This window comes from Monodelphis domestica, chromosome 3 (assembly GCF_027887165.1).
Source record: "Monodelphis domestica isolate mMonDom1 chromosome 3, mMonDom1.pri, whole genome shotgun sequence".
In the NCBI taxonomy this organism is placed as follows: domain Eukaryota; kingdom Metazoa; phylum Chordata; class Mammalia; order Didelphimorphia; family Didelphidae; genus Monodelphis; species Monodelphis domestica.
In genome coordinates this window covers 125,015,342-125,035,004 of record NC_077229.1, presented here as the reverse complement: position 1 = coordinate 125,035,004, position 19,663 = coordinate 125,015,342, and the positions used below count along the sequence as shown (strand labels likewise).

The 19,663-nt window shown below is 39.0% G+C and overlaps 1 protein-coding gene across 1 annotated transcript in view; it reads right to left on the bottom strand.

The window, feature by feature from the left end:
* Nucleotides 1-19,402, bottom strand: part of KCNQ3 (potassium voltage-gated channel subfamily Q member 3) — a 465,976-nt gene extending 446,574 nt beyond the window's left edge. Inside the window, exon 1 of the mRNA XM_056823075.1 lies at nucleotides 18,469-19,402. Within this exon, the coding sequence (XP_056679053.1) occupies nucleotides 18,469-18,986 (518 nt within the window). The 5' untranslated portion in view covers nucleotides 18,987-19,402. The remainder of the gene's footprint in view (nucleotides 1-18,468) is intronic.
* Between the last annotated feature and the right edge of the window lie 261 nt (nucleotides 19,403-19,663).

Here is a 19,663-nt window from a genome sequence, read left to right as displayed (position 1 = left end):
GTAAGAGGCAGAGCAGAAATTTGAACCAAGGTCCTTTGATCACAAATATAGTACATTTTCTACTATACTAGGATTCCTCTGGGTTCAAATTGTATTATATGTCTGGATAAAATTGGGGAAGTCCCTTCAGTTCATGATCACTTTACTTATCTGTGAGATGAATGGGTGGGACAAGATAGCCTTTATAGTCTCTAAAGGACTAAAATTATATGACTCAAATACAAGAGTGGCAAAGGAAGGTGGGTCAGGGTAGTAGGGCACCACATGAGAAGAGGGGTTCCACAAAAGAGGAAAAAAAAACATATGCCCATATTTGGAAGTGTGCTGCTTTTTAAATGCTGGCATGTTTGAGACTTTGGACAAAAGTGGCAAGGAAAGCCTTGATCAAATTTCTCCAACTGTATTCTTTGCATTTCTAGCTCCCAAACCCACAATCTGTTGCCTTTGGATTGAAGGTTTAAAAATAGCTCTCCAAACTTTTAGTACCCTGGCACAGTTTGGATTTTATTTAAGCCATATGCAAATGTCTTTACACATCTTTTTTTTTTTACCCTGTGGTTTAAAAAAGAACAAAACTTCTTTATTGCTGAATCACTTCCATCTTTTAATGTGGCATTTATCGTGAATAAGGATTTCAGGTATAAATAGCCTCTCTTATCCTGAATGCTGCCTAGGCAAGGTCCATATTGAAGAGAGGACTCTTAAAACCCATTTTAGTCTGATGCTACTGTAAGCTGCAGCATGGGAGAACACCAAGACTTTAACATTTTAGGGCAATCAGTGAAACATCAAAAAACCACTCGTAGATTTTTAGCCTCCAACAATTCCTTGATGGACGCATTCGTTCATTAACAAAACTCTCTTGTACCCAACTATGTGTAAGATACTATGCTAAAAATATAAGGGAAGGACCACATTATTGACAAATTACTTACATGCTCCTGTATAGTCACATAACCCAGCTTTCTGGTTTTTGGGATTCTTAATATTTAGTCTCTCATGTTCCTTTTAGCAACTCCTAGATAGTTAGCAGTTCTACCAAGGGGTAGCATTAGCCTTGTGAAAAGGTAGAGTGGATGGTAGCCCATTCCTGCTCTAAATTATGATGCCACGCAGCATGTAAAAGGGTAAGAAGCAAGCATTCATGCCCTCAGATATGAAGACCATGGCACTATCACACTATTCTAGAGTTTCATTCCTGCAAACATGGCAAATCTCTTCTCAGAAACCCTTCACAGAACTACATTGTCTACCAAGGTAATAAAGTCTCGACACAGGCATTTCAAAGTCTTCAACAATCCAGCTCAATCACATACATGAATTATTCACCTCCAGGATTCCTCCTGACCTTTCCAGTCTCTGTCTTTGTTTTAGCACTCTTTCATATCTGAAATGAACTCTAAAGATCAGCTCTTCTTGTGGAAGTCCTCTTCTTTTAAGAAAAGGGGGCATTAGTTGCCACTTACTACTTCCCAACAGCCTTTCCCATCTTTCAGTATCACCCACTCCCAAGAGATCAAAATCATCTCTCCCTTCTGAAAACATTTACAGTACTTTGCCTAGCCTTGTACTTTGCATGAATGTTTCCTCCTTGTTAAAGAAATTCTAGTGCAGATCTTTGAGAACACCTTCCAATTCGGTTGTAAGCTCACCGAGAACAATGTCTATTGTGTTTTTCCAGGTCAGTCTTTTTAATGTGTAGTATGGTGCCTCCTACCTAACAAATATTTGATGGATTCCATAGGCTGAAACTAAATCATGAGGATATTTTTAGCCTACAGTGACTCCAGAAGGACATCTGTTTAGGAATGGGAGGACTATAACCAGAAAAAGAGTGAAAAATTAGAAATAGTATAGGATTTTAAAACATTCAGTCTGGAGTCAAACTTCACTCATACTATTTGCTAATTGTGTGACCTTAAGCAAGTGAGCTTGTTTCCAGACCTCAGTTTGCTCATTTGTAAATTGATATTTTTCAGGGTTCTATCCTTCCCTAAACTTATGATCCTATGATTAGTGGAAGAAATAGTAACAGGAATGAAATTATAGATATTTTTGAAAGAGGAAAATAAATTTGTTGTTGTCAAGTCACATCCAATTCTTCATGAGATTTCCTTGTCAAAGATACTGGAGTGGTTTTCCATTTCCTTCTCCAGTGAATTAAGCCAAACAGAGATTAAGTGACTTGCTCAGGATCACACAGCTGAGAAGTGTCTGAGATCAGGTTTAAACTTGGGTCTTTCTGACTCCATGCCCAATGCTCTACCCAAAGAGCTACCTACCTGCCTCCTATTAAAAATAAATAGGCATAGTTGAAAGCCTACTGGTAAAATTATAGGTCAGGAGAGGTGATGGTGAAGGATGAATAGAGTTAGCTTACTTTTTTTAAAAAGGGACAATACAGTTGAGAGTAGAAAATATCTCTTAATCTTGAGCTCTGACCATATTAAACCTTGAGTAATGAGATTTTCCAGACACTTATGGCAGACTTCTAATAATGATAAATTCATTTTTGCAAATATTTAATTCCAGTCATTTTCTCTACTGGAGATAACCGATCAGGTTTAAAAATAAAAAGGTTTAAAAAACTGAGAAGTGGTAATTGGAATGCATTGAATCAGGAAGAAGGAAGGGATGCTACTTTGGACTAGAGGTGGAAGAGTTACAGTCTGATTTAGGAAGAATCTGAATTCAGTGCATTGAACATTGAACATTAGCATCAGTTACCAACTATTTGTAAGACCCTAAGCTAAATACTTCAGGAGATGCTTAGATAAATGAGACATGGTCTAAATCTCTGTAGTCATGGAGCTTATGGTCTAGTACAGTGATGGAGAACCTTTTAGAGACTGTGTGCCATGTCCTGCCCCACCCCAGACCAAGTGCCAGGTTACTCCCCTTTATTTCAGACAGGGGAGGGAGAGAGAGCTCCCATTGGGCTGCTGGGTGGGTGAAATGATGTATGTCCTCAAGCATGCATGGATAGGGGAAAGGGAGAAGCTCCACTCTAGTCCCTCTGCCTTTCTAGTAACTAACTCTGGTGGGTTGTAACAGTGCATGTCCCCATAGAGAGGGCTCTGCATGTCCTCTCTGATATGTGTGCCATAGGTTTCCCATCACAGGTCTGGTGCAAGAGATTAAAACATGGTCATTGTTACCTAGAAAAGGCCCAAAATGCTCCAATCAGTTCATGAAAACAAGTATACTTTTCCAACAATAAGCACTGCAAAGTGCATCATAATATCCAAGAGGGGTGAATGAGGAATTCAGAGAGGACTAGCACCTCAGGTGAGGTCTTACTGAGGGGGGATTTAACCTGAGTGTTGAAGAAAACTGAAAGACAGGAAACAGAGAAAAATAGCTAGAAAATTCCAGACATGAGCAATAGCCTGTGAAAGGGCACTGTCAAGAGATTCAGAGAGTATCATAATCAAGGAAGGGCAAAAAGATGAGTGTTGTTGTAAAGAACTTCGTAGCAAAGGTAAGCTGATCATTAATCAGGTGTGATGAAGTAGTGATTCTTTTTCAGGTATGGGTTTTAACTACATGGCCACCCAGTCTCTTTCAATTCTGAAATTTTGCCATTGTAAGGTGGTAAAATAAATGTGTTCTAGATCATTTGTGTGCAGACATAGTAAGAATGAACCAGAACAGGGGCAGTGAGGTGGCACAGTGGATAGAGCACCTGGCCTGGAGTCAGGATGAACTGTGTTCAAATCTGACCTCCATTAATTTCTAGCTATGTGACCCTTGCTTGGTCCTTGTCTCTCTATCTTAGAATTGTTAGTAGGACAAGGTTTAAAAAAGGAAAATAATGAACCAGAACAGAAAAATAGGATTTCACAGTTGGAAGTACTTTGACTATTTCATCATCATAAATGCCATTGGTTTAAAAGTGGGCTCAGGACTCAATAATAACATCCTTGACTTTTCCATATCTACCTCAGCAACCTCTGTCCTTGCAGATTCCTCCTCCTTTGAATGCTGAATTCATGGTTGATATCACTATCTAAGTAACTGCCCAAGGTTATCCATGCTCACTTTTCACCCTACTCAATCCCTAGCTCTTTAGACTTTTCTATCTTGCCCCTGATTAAGTTATCCTTTCTTCACCTTTCTTCCATCCCTCACCTTCCAATTCTCTTTTATAGATTATGTTCTTCCATCAGAATGTAACATGCTTGAGGGAAAGAACTGAGGTTTTTTACTTATACTTCTAGTGCTCAGCTTAGTGCCTGGAATATAGTGATTAATAAATGTTTAATCTATTTATCCAGCCATGGATATCTTTATCTTTCCATTTTTCAGTCAGTCTTTTTATTTTAAATCTGTTGGTGTATATAAGTCAACAAATATTAATTGAGCATCTTCTCTGCACAAGACACTACACTAAGAGTTGAAAGATATTAATGTTCATTAGGTTTGGACTGAGATTTGGGTTCCGATCTTAGCTCTTCCAATTATTATCTGTGAGCCCTTGGTCAAGTCACATCAATCCAGATTTCTCGTCTATAAAAAGTGGCTACCACCATTTGCATTTCCATTATCACAGGATTAATATGATCATAAATGTCAGCTACTATTTTATAATAACATCCTCATTCCAGTGTGTTAGCTTTGTTTCTTCAAGTCAATATAAGATATATGATTCATTCATTCATCTTTTCTGTTTTCTTTTTATATACCTAGCCCTTAGCTCAGAGCTACTGAGCACCTATTTGAAACTGAAAAATAAAATTTGTGACTAAAATATTTGTGTGTATATGTATACATACATATAATTATAAATGGGGGGGGCATTAAATGGACTACAAGTACCAACATGTAGTGTGATAGGACAGTCAAAAAAGTTAATGAAGACAATCAGCTTAGGCAAGAGAAATATAACTAGCATCCAAGACTAGGGAGGTAATAGTCTCATAGAATTTTGAAATATTGTGTTCAGTTCTAGTTGACACCATTTGAAGACACTGTGAAATATCAAAAGGAGGGCAAATTATATCATAAAGTTCCTTGAAGAAACTAGTCATATTTAGTAGAAGGCTAATTGTTCTTGACTCCAGCAGGTAGAACCAGAGGCAATAAGTATAAACTCAAACTAAGAAAAAACTTCCTGAAATTTTGAGCCACTCAAAAATAGTATGTAACTTATGTAACTTAGAAAGCAATGGTTTCCTCACTAAAAGTTTCCAAATGAAGGCTGAATTAATACTTCTTTAAGAATGTTGTATAGGGAATTCTTTCACAGATTTAGAATGGATTCAATGACTTCTAAGATCTCCTTCAAATCAGAGATTCTGTGTTAATTAGGCAGGTAGTGAGGCTGCCCCTTTAATGAGGATTCCTTCATTAAATCCAATATAATAGAGTCATGTTGATTCAAAGATATGTGGCATCACCAAAAGGAAATGGGTGTTTAAAAGACATAGTTGTTTGTTTGTTTTCACAGAGAGACTCTGAATCATTTCCCAAATACAATCCAGCTTGCTCTCTTCTGTTTCAACTATGACCCATTCCTTCTAATATTGTTCTGTTTTCTAAGAAGTGGTCCTTCTCATTCTAAAACCAACTTTTACCTTCAATACTAGGTAAAGGCTACCAGGAAGCTATGTCAAGAGAGGCATGGCTTAAACCTTAGCTCTTGGACTAGTCAAATCCCAAGGACAGCTCTGTCACCTTTCAAGGGAAAACTAGCCTAAGTTGCATTAGAAAATAGATTAAGATATTGTTCCCACCACAGCTTTCATGATATTGTTGTTTCCTAGTTGTCCTCCTACCTTTCTAACCACTTCTCAGCTTCATGTAGGAGGTTCTGCGGTATTCTGGGGTTTGTTGCAACTATTGCAATGTCATCCATAAAATGGAATATGTGGAGAACCCCAATCACTTATAGAAATGTCTTCTTCCACTTGTATCTTTCTCTGGATATACTCCTTGGCAGTGGCAAAATTTTTGATGAGTGTTTGACTTCTTGCTTTATGCCTCACAACACTCAGAGGATCCTCAAAGTTATATCTATTGCTCAATGTATCAGGGAACCTTATATTATCTTAACATATGGAAGAGCCATATGGAGGAAAGCTTGAAGGCTTGCTCTTAAATTTTTAAATAATCAACAAGCAAAAAGCAGAGAAGAATCTTGTATTTGCTTTACCTCTTGGTCAATTAGGTGAAGAGCATGTAAAGTTCTTCATAAGCTGGCTCCAGTTCACCTTTGTGGCTTATTACACATTACTGCCCTTTGTGAATTCTGTTAGCCAGTCAAAGTGAACTGATGGCTCTTCCTCATAAAGTACACCCCATCTCCAGTCTCCATGTCTTGGCAAAGTCTTGCTCCATCTTGACTGCAGTAAATTTCCTTCTTACCTCTACCTCTTAGAATCTCTAGTTTCCTTCAATGTACATCTTTACCACACCTCCTCCAAGAGACATTTCCTAATCCTCTAAGCTACTACTGACTCCTCTGTCCCTCCTAAGATTGCTTTACCTTTATTTTATAGAATTTCTGTGTCCATGTTTTCTCCTCTTATAGAATGTAAACTCCTAGTAGCCAATGCTTTTTCATTTTTTGTTTCCCCATTATTTATCAAGGTGCTTGAAATGTATAACAGTTTAATAAATGCTTAATTGACTATTTAGACTATGACTTCCTATATGTTTGATAATTATTCCTTTGTTACATGTCAGTTACTTCCTATAAAAATTTCATATAGGAAAGTAAACATTTTGTTCTGTGATTACTGATGCTATTTAGGTTGCCATTTTCTGTTGGAAATATCATGCATTATGTTTTCCCATTTACTCAGCATTTCCCCCTCTCTCTTCTATCCTGAAAATCAATTCCTCAGTATCTTCAAATAATGTTGCCTCTAGCACCACTCTGCCTCCTTGGCCTTATCTAGATGTTCTCCCCATCTTTTTCTTCTACTTCTTCATGCAACAGTGCTATTTCTAATTCCTTCAGTTAGCACTTGATGGTGATGGTAGGGCTTGTTAAGAGTCCACTCTGCCAATGAGAGGTAATTAATAAATGCTTGTTGATTAAAATAGAAGTGAAGGATGCTGCCAAGGCTTTTAAGACTTTAGTGTATCCCTACAGGAAATATGATAGATAGATAGTCAAATAGATAGATAGAAAACAGATATATCAATGCATAGATAGATAAATGATAGATGCATAGACAGATAGATACATAGATAGGTATATAGACAATAGATGCATAGACAGGTAAATGATAGATGCACAGATAGATGGTAGATAGATAGTGTGAAGATTGGATTTAGCTCTCCTGGATTGTAACAATGAAGGTAATTAGCTCTTCCTTTATTGTGAAGATTAAATTGTAATCCTCTGTCTATTTTTAGATTTTAATCCCAGAAGTGTAAACCCAGTACTTAAAGTAGATCTATCCATTTTAACCACAAAAAGGTATGAACCAACTACAAAAAGGTGTGAACTAACCACAAAAAGGTATGAACACCCATTTCATACATTGAATGGGAGGTCTGTGACCCAAGTGTGAAAGAGTGGGCAGTCCTGGAGAGGAGCTTTGACTGTAATTGGTAGGCATAAAATTTAGGGGAGGTGACACAAGAGAAAAAGGTCTTTAAATAGTGGAAACAGAGACACACAAGAAATGAACAGTCACTTGGAGTTGGACTGGAAAAGACAGTCACTTGGAGTTGGACTGGAAAAGGCAGTCACTTGGACTTGGAATGAAGACAGTCATCTGGAGTTGGAGGGAAGACAGACACTTGAAGAGAGACTGAAAGATAGACATGAAGACTATTGACTATGGAACTGGACCCTTGGAGGAGCTTGTGCAGGAGACCTCAGACTGCTTTCCTTTTAGTCAGTCACCATGGTGAGTGTAAAGGATGACTTCCTTCCTTGCCCTTTCTGGAGGTGTGAACCTCTGAGAAAGGCCCATCATCTTGAGTCTCCTTTCCCCTGACTGGTACCTTAGAATTTCTAACTGGTTCAGAGGAAACCAGAGCTTTCTCTCTCTCTCACTCTCTCCTTTTCTCTCTCATTCCTTAATATATTCCCTCTATTGTAAAATAAACTACTACTAAGTTCCATTTACTTGAATAATTCATTTGGGGATTTAGAAATTAAATGCCTGGTGACCACCAATTAAATGATCAGTTCAACCATAAAATTTAACAATAGATAGAAAGATAGATACATACATAGATAGATAGATAGATAATAACTCTTCATGCATATCTTTATATCTAGGGATAATTTTAAAAAAGCCATCAAAGTAGAGGAAAAAATATAAATTTTTCAACCTAGGGAATATCAAAAGTGGTATGGATAACTATCCATTTGTAATAACTTGGGCACCTTCTTATTTCAAGGCAAGGGGATGATGCTTTTGGCCTGTTACTCTCCATCAACAGCTTGGCTTGTTTTGGACTCCAAAAGCCCTCTTACACAGGGCTCCCCTTATTACACTCCTTTCCAACTCTCTTTTTTTGTATTATCTTCCCTAAAGGATACTGCAATTGCTTTGAAATCAAGGGCTATCTTTCTTTTTGTCATTCATACCCTCAGAATTTAACATAATGAAGGACACATACTAGGCACTTCAATTATTATTGAATTATTAAATTAAATTAAGGCATCTATTTAAGCATTCCAAAGTCAATGAATAATAGAAGTAGAATTTGAAAAGATTTCAATTATAATCAAGTCTAACACCTGTTTGAACAGGAATTCCCTTGTCAGTATTCCCAAGCCATCATCAAGATGCTCCTTGAAAATCTCAAGGGAGAGGGAATTCACTACATGCTGAATCAATCCCTTTCCCATTTGGACAGATTCAAATAGTAGGTGGTTTTTGTAAGAAATGAGCCAAATTGTTTTTTGCTCTTCTATAATTTCCATCTTTTGAATCTTTTGTTTTTAACTCTTACCTTCTGTTTTAGAATTGTTACTAAGTAATGGTTCCAATGTAGAAAAGTAGTAAATTCTAGGCAATCATGACAAAGTATCTTACCCAGAACCATATCTAGGAAGTGTCTGAGGCCAGATTTGAACATAGGTCCTCTTGACTCCAAGCCACGTGCTCTATCCATTGAGCAACCTAGCTGTTCTCCATCCTTTAGTTCTATTTCTACCCTTTAAAGTTAATAAGGACATAAATAATCCATCTGCTTTATACAAAACCTGAAATGTTTTAAGAAAGTAACTAAGTCTCTTGACATTTTCTCTTCTCCAAGCTAAACATCATTCTCTTGTACCCTCATTCTTTTAATTTTCTTCATATGGCATGGTCTCCAGTTCTCTCAACATTTGGTTATCCCTCCTCTAGACACTCACAAGAAAGGTTAACCAGTGAACACTTTATGAGTTCTCTTGGTAATTATCCATGTCAAGAGAATGAGAGAAAAGCTCCTTAATATGTTTCACTTCCATCCCAACCATCTTCTTCCTAACTTCCCTATCACAGTCAACCTCTTCTTTATAATTCTGGAATTATATTCAAGTTAATATTGGCATTGATACTGGAAAAGGTAGGTTAATGTGCTTTCTTATGGCTCCTCTTAGTATATCTATAACTTTCCAAACCAAAATTCTTCTCCTTGGCTATCAATCCCTATATCCACACCCCCTTCTAAGAATATAAGTTCGTTGAAGGCAGAGAAAGTAGATACTCTTAATTTGTATTCCCAATATTGAGTACAATGTTTGGTATAATACATGTTTTCCATGCATTCATTCAAGTTGAATGGACCACTTGTGTAGGACTTAACTGAGAGGATATGAATGAGCTGTGATCTGTATCAATCATATGATACAATCCAATAATAACAGTTGGCATTTACTGAGTATTTTGAGGTTAACAAAATACTTAACAAGTAATCTTATTTGATTTTCATAATAGCATGAATATGTTTCTATTTCTTATGCATTACTTATGGTAAAAAAAGGTTAAATAACTAAAGCATGGGGATGATTAATCATAGAATAATAGATTAATCATTGAAATTAAATTTCAGTTGGAGTCCTGTATTTTACAGATGAAAAAATTGAAGCTGTGAAGAGTGATTTGTGCATGGTCATAGATATCCTTAGTGGCAGAGCTGAAAATAAAATGGGTGATGGGTTAGAAAGGTATAATGATTAAAACAGAGGTGGGTAATTGGAGTGAGATCTGAGAACTACTCATGACCTATGAACATTGCTTTTATACTCTCACTGTGAGAACTGGCTAGTTAAATTTGGGGCCAGACAACAAATTTGAATGGATGCATTAAAATGTATGAAGCTGATATGTTCAATTCTTATTTTTAAAGTTTAGAAAAACAAGGCTGAGCCAGCCTAAGAATGTCATCTGCAAAATTAAAAAGCTAACTTAGAGGAGCAGGCAAAACTAAAATCCAGGTGTCTCATCACTCAAGGTACTAGATTTAGGGTTGGAAGGCATCTTAGGCTATATTCTCTTACTCATTATTTTACAGATGAGGAAACTGAGACTTACAGAAGTAATAGCTTACCCAAGAATATATAAGTAAAAAATGGGATAACTTGGAGTCAAATCTAAGTCTTTTGACTCAAAGTTTAGCAATCTTTCCACCATATCACATTGCCACCCCTTTCTACTATACCACTACGATACTATACTTGTTCAAAGTTTCTTCCTCCAAGGTAAGGAGCAAAGTCAAGAATACTAAGCCTCACATGGCTACCTGACTCCCAATCACTGGTTTTTGGTAACTAACCACAATTGCTGTCTTCAATTTAAAATAAGCAATCTCTAATTGTTTGCTTTTAACTAAATCAGTTCTACTCTGTGTTAGAAATCAGAGATCAGTCTGAAAGCTGGTATAGCAGATGGGGAAATCCAATGCCTTAAAACCATGTCTACCAGCTCAGAAATAAAAAAGAGACTAAGGGTGATATTAATTGGACCTTCTTTCCCCCTGTTCCCTCCCCACCAAAAGCTGGAGGGGAAGCATGAAAATTGATGCCTTGTAGCCAACTTGGAAATTTAGCACTCTCTCCCTAAAAAAAAAAAAAATTAAAAAAATCCAGCATTATTACTCTAGCAAAAGAAGCTTATCAGCAAGGGTTCAAAACAGTCACCAGAACAGATGGGCTCCCATATTCTACTGAAACCTATGTATCCTTTGGGATGACATTCTTTATATCATAAAATACTTGGAGAGTAGAACATGGATACTTAAGGAATGAAAGGCAAAAACTAATTTATATTTTTTTATTTTTTATAAGTTCAGTTGGATGATTTGGGAAGCAAACTGACACTAGTTTTTTTCTTTAAACTCTTAAAAAACTTCTTTGTTTATCAAACATCTTTTAACTCAGCTAAGAATCTCCCATTTTGCACTCTCTTGGTTCTGAGGTTGATATCCAAAAATCTGTGCCCATCAGTCATGATACGAAACAGAGATTTGGAAGTTCTTCAATAATTTATAGCAAAGTAGCCAGGTGGCAGGGAGCATCCTTGTCACAAAGTGATTTTAGGAGCTGGCTTCATCCAGGAAAGCTGCTAGGACAGCATTAAAGAGTTTATTGAAAAAGCTACACTTTGGAATCACATGAACAGTGAAAGGCAGATGGATGGCATTGTGGTTTACAGAGCCATCCTTTAAATCAGAAAGACTGATTCAAATCCTTACTCTGACATTTATTAGCTCTGGGATTTGTTGTTTTGTTGTTCATTTATTTCAGTTATGTCCAATTCTTCATGACCCCATTTGGAATTTTCTTGGCAAAGATTCTGGAGTAGTTTGACATTTCTTTCTCTAGGTCATTTTACAGATAAGAAAACAGAGGCAAATGGGACTAAATATTTTGCCCCTTGTTACATAGTTAGTAAGTATCAGGTAGATTTGAACCCAGGAAGATGAATCTTCTTGACTCCAGGCCTGGCACTCTGCCCAGTATACATCCTAGCCACCCCAGCTCTGGGATTACCATCTAGTTATTTAGTCTCTCAGTGACTCCAGGAGACACTTTAACTGTTGAACTATTTCAGGGTTGCATTTCTTTGAGAAGTTTCTACCCTGGGAGTTCTCTACACTAATGAATCATAGGTCAAGAAAAAAGTAAATAATTTCTTTTAAAAGCATAATTAATAAGATATATTCCAAAAAGCAGACTTCTCTCCTTCCCCTAACTTTAATAAAAAGAAGTGAGTAGAGTTCTATAGTATGAAATAAATTCCCAATAGAAAAGATGAAATAACCAAAATTTCATGGAAAAAAATGCAAAATCATCTAGTAGAGATGGGATTGGAAGTCAGAAGACTAAGGTCCTGGTTTCAGTTCTGATAGTAAAATATTTGGGCAAATCACTGTACCCAAACTGAAGACAGGACTATGATCCTGCCCAATTCTATCATTCCATGAATCTACATTCTAAATATCCATGTTTATCTTTTACTATCTACTCTAGTTCTAAAATTCTACAGTCTGTTTCTTTTTAACTCTCATATCCCATGTTCCATATACTACCATACTGTTGACCTTTTAAGGTTGTCTCATAAGGTCCCAACTCTGAGATGCTATGATTCTGTGGTACTGGCTCTTCCAGTTCAATTATTCCTAGGACTAGATAAGAACATTTCCATTTCCATCTCTATCTTAGGATTGTCATTTTGTGTGTTGATCACTTTCAAGCCATACACCAAAAGCCTTTAAGACTAAATCAGAAAAACAAAAAGGCCACAGAAAAGAATAATTACAAAAGATACAATACACTTCTTAGTCAATAGCTACCAGAACACTTATTTTAATTTTATTTTGAAAATGATAATGTTTCTCACATTATAAATTGGTAACATACTGCATTCCTTGCACAAAAGCCAATCCTATTTCAACATCTGCAAGATTAAAGTTTTTCATTGTTCTTTAACACAATTTTTGTGTTTTATTTGATTAGAATAATAATAGCTCACAAGGTATATTGCCAAGCACTTCCCTCATAATAATTTTATGAAGTTAATATTACCAATATCATTGTTCCCACTATATGGAAGAGAAAACTGAGAATCTGAGAGGTAAACTATTTTGCCTAGTCAAACAGCAATAGATGTTGTAGCCAAGACTCAAACTCAAGTGTGTAACTAAGATTTTTCCTTCACTGCTCTTAATTTTATCTCTATTAACACATCTTCCTAAAAACTAACAAGAACAATAGAATCACCATACCTTTAAACATACTGTGTTGTTGTTAATTCTTTTGTTTTAATAGTGCCTGATTCCTCATGACACCATTTAGGGTTTCTTTGACAATTGGTTTGCCATATCTTCTCTAGCTCATTTTACAAATCAGGAACTAAGGCAAACAGGCTTAAGTGACTTGCCCAAGGTCACACAGAAAATAAATGTTTGAAGTCACAGCTGAACTCAGGAAGATGAGCCTTCCTGATTCTAAGCATAGTGTTCTATCTACATTGTCCCTTAAACCAACTAATCCAATTCAATTCAATCAACATTGCCTAGAAGTTCAAAAGGACCTAGAAGCCATCCAACTCCACTAGTACCTTTACAGGGATCTCCTCAACAAGTGGCCATCCAGCATTTGTTGGAAAAATGTCTAGTGAGGGAAGTCTTCTGTTTTGAGTCAGTACCTTTCTACTGGACAGCTCTCTTTCAAAGTTTCTGTTTCCATCAATGCCCATGCCATTTCTACCCATTGTTCTGGAACTAAGAACAAGTCTAAACAGTCCTTCAAGTAGTAAAGGTAGCTATCAGCACCTGTAGATATTCTCCTTCCACCCCAACAAAGTCTTTTTTCACTATAGCCTAAAAATTCTGAGTCACTTCAAATGATCTTATATTTCTATACCTCTTACATTAAAGCTTTTTTACTAAGTGTTAGTGATATTTAGGTGAAACATGACCCCTCCACTTGAAGAGTTTATAATCTAATGAGGGAGGAGGGGTTACGAGGAAATTTGGGGAGCAAGAGCTGATCACCTGAAATCTCATCATCAACCTATTTAATTCAGCCTTGGATACTGAAGACCTTCCTAATTCCCTCAACCTCTTCTTCCCTCTGATTATAGGTTAGAACATTAAACTCCTACCAGGGCATTCCTTTATAGAGGGTAGGATTTGGTGTTTCCATCTCAATCTCCACTTTGATTTGAGCTCCAGGAAACAAGATGCCCCCCATACCTCTGGTATTATCTGGTTCTCCTCATGACATTTCTAGCTCCCCCCCTTTCTTTCCTTCCTTCCTCCCTCTCTCCCTTCTCCCTTCTCCCCTCTTCCCTCTCCCCTCTCCCCTGTCCCTTCTCCCTTCTCCCTTCTCCCTCCTCTCTTCTTCTTCTTCTTCTTCTTCTTCTTCTTCTTCTTCTTCTTCTTCTTCTTCTTCTTCTTCTTCTTCTTCTTCTTCTTCTTCTTCTTCTTCTTCTTCTTCTTCTTCTTCTTCTTCTTCTTCTTCTTCTTCTTCTTCTTCTTCTTCTTCTTCTTTCTTTTTCTTACTCTTCCTCTTCTCCTCCTCCTCTTCTTTTCCTCCTCCTCTTTCTTCATGTTTTCATCTAATATATTGTAAACTCCTTGAGGCAGAGAATGTATTTCTTTCTTGTTTCCCCAGAACTTAGGAAAGCACCTAGCATAAAGCTGTTGTTTAATAGTAGGGCCAGTCTTTGACTCTCTCTTTGCCTCAACTGTAAAATGGGAATAATGATAACATCTACCTTTCAAGGTTGTGAGGATCATATAATAATTGTTTTTTAAATGCTTATCACAATGCCTGGCACATAGTGGGCACTATATAAATATATAAATTCTTATTCTCTTCCTTATCTAAATTATACTTACACACCTCCATAGATAGACAGAAAGGTAACCAAGTGATAAAGCAAAGTCAGATATTTTGACACAGGTCATTCAATATTATCAATGATGCTGTAACTTAGTATGGAAGAATGAGGGCAGAATTTAGAGTCAGTTATCCTAGATTAATCTTAACTCTGATACTAGACAGTGGTTTGATCTAATCTGAGTATCAAAAGATCTTAGAGTTGTAGGGACCTTGACTTCCATGGAATCCTTATCAATATCTTGTAAGATTCAATAAGACCTAAGAGTTTGTAGTCCCTTTGATTTATGAAATGCCAGCAGTTTGGATACCATAATTTCAAAACCACTAGAATGGACAAAACATTTTGCTTTTCTGGTTAACAATTTAAAAAAAGAGGATTAGATTAGACCAATGGCATTAAACACAAAGAGAAATGGAATCATTAGATTGTGTGTGAATATCCCTGTGAGTCACATATTGACTTAGTTTTGAAACGTAATATGATCTAAGTTTTATTGTATTTTTATTTATTTTGTTAAAGATTTCAAAATTACATTTCAATCTATTTCAGATCAGAGGTTCAGGAATAGAACCTGGGTTCAGCAATTTTTCAATTTTATGCTATTTTCTCTGAGGTCCCAACCTGTAATCCAAACTACTTTTGGAAACTGGGACTCCAGAGAATGTTCAAGAACATTCTTGACATTTTTCATTCTGACATTCTATTTGGAAGAATGGTTTTGAAAACAGATCCTTTTCTATGAACAAGTCTCCCAAAAATCTATCCCCCTTAGGTGACCTGTGCTTTCTAAGAATGAAGATGATATAGAAAGGAAAGAACCCTGGCTACTTATGTATAGCCCTAACCTATTATGCCTGGGTTGTTTCTGACCTACTACTTTACCTGTAATGCCCTAGATAGTATGTATTGAATGCCTGCTGTATGTACAAAAAGATGTTTTGTTTTTTAAACACAAAGCCCAGTACTTTTCCTCCCCTCTTTCCTGAAAGTATATTATTATCTATTCCCAAATTGCTTTCTTTATCCCTGTTCAATTTCTATCATTCTTTCAAGCTGAGCTCAATGCCAGAACCTTAACTCCATTCAATATTCAATTCTATAAGGGGGAAGTAATAGACATTAAGGACAAAACAACAACAACAACAACAACAACAACCTGAAGAGGAGCTAGCCCTAAAGGAAATAAAAATCTACTGAGGGCACAATTATATACAAAGAAGTCAATAATACAAAATATATAAAATAAATGCAGATTAATTGGACTATTACTAATGATGAGAGGAAGAGAAAGATAATATTCCCCCAAATATATTGTAACAACTTCCCCCATCCCACGTCACAAAGAACTATGTTTTTCACATCTTAAGTTCATTTATTATATAATTTTAAGTATTAAAGTATTTCTGTTCATTTCTTATTTCTTTTATGGACTTTAAGCTTTTTGAGGGCAGACCTGAGTCTTGACTAAAAGTATATATTTCTCCTAGGGCCTAGTAAAATACCTTGGCAGAGCTTGTGTTTAATAGTTTTGTTGACTTCACTGAATAAACTGAATTTATTTTGTTTTGGTTTTTATTGAGGGGATGGGAGAGAAGGAAGGGGAAATCTGTCAACCATTCCCACTAAGCATTCTAGCACTTACAAAAGACACATTTCTACCAGGGCATTAAAAGCTAAATATCCACATACACATATTTGTGAATCATTCTTTTCTTAGTTAGCTAACCCTCTTTCTCCTCCAATACCTCACCCATACTCAATGTACCCTATGCCTTTTTTTTTTGACTAGTTGAATATTCCATCTAAGAAGTTGGTGCCTATTCAATGGTTATCTCTTATGCCTGAAATGCTCTTTCTTGATCTTTGCCTCCTGGCTTCCCTGGCCTTTAAAATCTAGCTTCTGTGAAAGGCCTTTCCCATTCCATCTCCTCCCTCCCAACTCCTCCTTCCCTCTGAGATTGTTCTACCATCTTGTATCTACAATTTGACTTGTTTTCCCATTAGTCTGTGAGCTCCTTGAGGGCAGGAACAGTTTTTGCCTTTCTTTGATTCACTAGTATTTATCACAGTGCCTGACACCCAGAGGTTGATTATTAAATGCTTAATGACTAATTGACTTGATACAGCCTGCTTCTACCGCTTCTTTAGTTTTTCATGAAAGGTCTCACTGCTCCTGAAACTGATTCCAGGAAACCAGCTTCTTAGTTGCTGCTGCTGCAGTTGCTCATGCGCTACTGTGCTATACAGACGACCCCATCTCCTGGCTGTATCTGGAAAAGCACGTCCCCAGGCAAGGCTCTCCTTGCCTTTGCCCAGTACCAAGCTCATTTGGTCTCTCTGACTGCAGAGTCCGTTTTCACAGAAAGAGGTTGGGGTGGGGTAAGGCAAAGAGTTGCACAGGCTATGAATGAGCCCATGCTATTGGAATACCACAGGGCTACAACACTGAGGACTGACTTCACTAAAAAAAAAAAAAAAAAACTATACCAGCTAGAGGTGATTTCCCTGTGACCCGATCCAGTTGGAGTATAAGTGAAAGTGGGACTGACAATATAACCTGATAGGGTCCCTTCCATGCCTAGGATTCTCTGTGGATAGTTTGAATAGCCCTCCCTGCAAATGTCCAGGGAGCTCGGATAGCCATCCTTTCTGAGAGATTATTCTGAGATGCCATCTGTCCATCATCATTTTTCATTCCCACCTCTCCCAAATAAAGTAGGTCCCACCCACTCCTCGCCTCCTCATTTATTCTGGAAGAGAGAAGCGACCATCTTCCTTCCTGCTTCTTGCCCCCGGAATGGGAAGAGGGTTATCTTTGGGGTGGAGCAGGACTGAGGGTAAAATTGGTCCCACTGACCCTCCTCAATCCTCATTCGGAATAGGCTGCTTCATCCAAGGCAGAAGAAGGAGGAGACGAGTATTGGAAGTGAGGCGAATAAATATTTGGCTCCAAACAGCCGATACTTTGCCAATTCGAAGTCCCAATTATGTATAAGGCAACAGTCAGATCTTTTAAAACTTCTGTAGTAACAACCAGCTAAGGTAGGATAGAGATACAAAAAATAAGATAAGAACACACACACACACACACACACACACACACACACACACACACACACAACTACCCTCTACCCAAGAGAAGACTTTCCACTAGCACACACCCTCAGGTCAGTTCAGTATCCAAATTAGCTGAGAAGCAACAACTGAGGTTCTATTCAACTCCAGGACCAACCTAGCTAGGCAACCATAGACTCAAAGCCACATATCTTTCACTCACTCAACTCTCTAGTCTTTTCCACGGGAGGAAACCAAAAGAGGGCACCAAAAACACGCTGAGGTCAGTTTAACATCCAAAGGAGTTTGGAGAACAGCCCTTGGAGCCTGAGACAGAAGCATGCAAGTCCCAGGTGCGCTGTCACACACAAGAGAGAGAGAGAGAGAGAGAGGGAGAGAGAGAGAGAGAGAGAGAGGAGAGAGAAGAGAGAGAGAGAGAGAGAGAGAGAGAGAGAGAGAGAGAGAGAGAGAGAGAGAGAGAGAGAGAGAGAGAGAGAGAGAGAGAGAGAGAGAGAGAGAGAGAGAGAGAGAGAGAGAGAGAGAGAGAAGAGAGAGAGAGAGAGAGAGAGAGAGAGGTCCTAAAGCCAGTGGTCCAGCAGGTACTTACACTAAGGCGTGATACAGCAGCGCCCAGCCCCGAGGTCTCTCCAGGGCGTCATAGATCAAAGTTTGGATCCTCCGATACTTGGCGTTGTTCCTCTTGACCGGCCGGCTTAGAGGGGTCTTGGCCAGAAGGCCAATCCCTTGCGGGGTTCTCTTGCTGCCATCATCTTTGCCCGCCCCTTCCAGCAGCAAAGTCCCGTCTTTGTCAGCTCCGGCTCCTAGGGCCAAGGTGCCCTGCTCCACGTCCCCGACCGTCCCCAGCCCGGTTCGTTTGTCCTCCGCATCCCTCCCTCCAGAGTTACCGCCCCCGCTGCCGCCTGGGCTGCTGCCGCCCCCCGCCGCCGCTGCTGCCACCGCCGCCGCCAACCGCCCCCGCCGCCCGCCGCCTTTCGCGACTTGAGCCCCATCTCCCTCCCCGCCTTCGCCTTCTTCGCCTTCTCCGCTGCTGCTGGTCCGTGGAGGTGAGCTCGGGGTAGTACTAGGCAGCAGCGGCAGCAGCAGCCCTGGGAACTCCAATGCCATGATCCGAGCTCCCCCTCCCCAGCCCACCCCCCAAAAAGAAGGAAAAGGTGGTTTGGGGGGGAAGAGGGGTTAGGGAAAGTAGAGGGGCGGGGGTCACATCCCTGTCAAGTCACCAGCATGGTATGAAGACGGAGGAGATATAGGTAGCGGGAGAAACGCTGCTGAGTTTAGGTAAAGGGATGGAAGGAGGATGTCGACGAAGCGCTAAAGCCAAAAGATGCTGAGGAGGAGTGAGCCTGAGAGCCGAGTACCGCGGTGGCAGCAGTGATGGTGGTAGCGGTCACAGCACCTAGTCCAATAAGGGAGAGAAACCATCGCAGAGTTTATTTACAAGCCTGGTGCCAGAGGCACCCCCCCCCTTTCCACCGCCTCCTCCTTCCCTTCCTCCTCCTCCTCCTGCTCTTCCACCACCTCCTCCTCCTCTCTCCCACTTACCCCTCAACCCCCCCTCCCCCCACCCCCCCCCAGTCCTGCCTCCAGACTGACAGAGGAGCGCGCGCCTCCTTTCTCCCCCACCCCCGTTAGGGAGTGGCCCATTGTACAGCTCCAGCAAATCGCGAGCCCCCCCAACCTTCTGCTTGGCCCTCCTCCTTCCCGCCCTCCCCTTCCCCCCTCCCCTCATGGAGACTAAATCATTCATTCTCTGTTGATTTGCATTGGATGTTCTACCCGTTCAC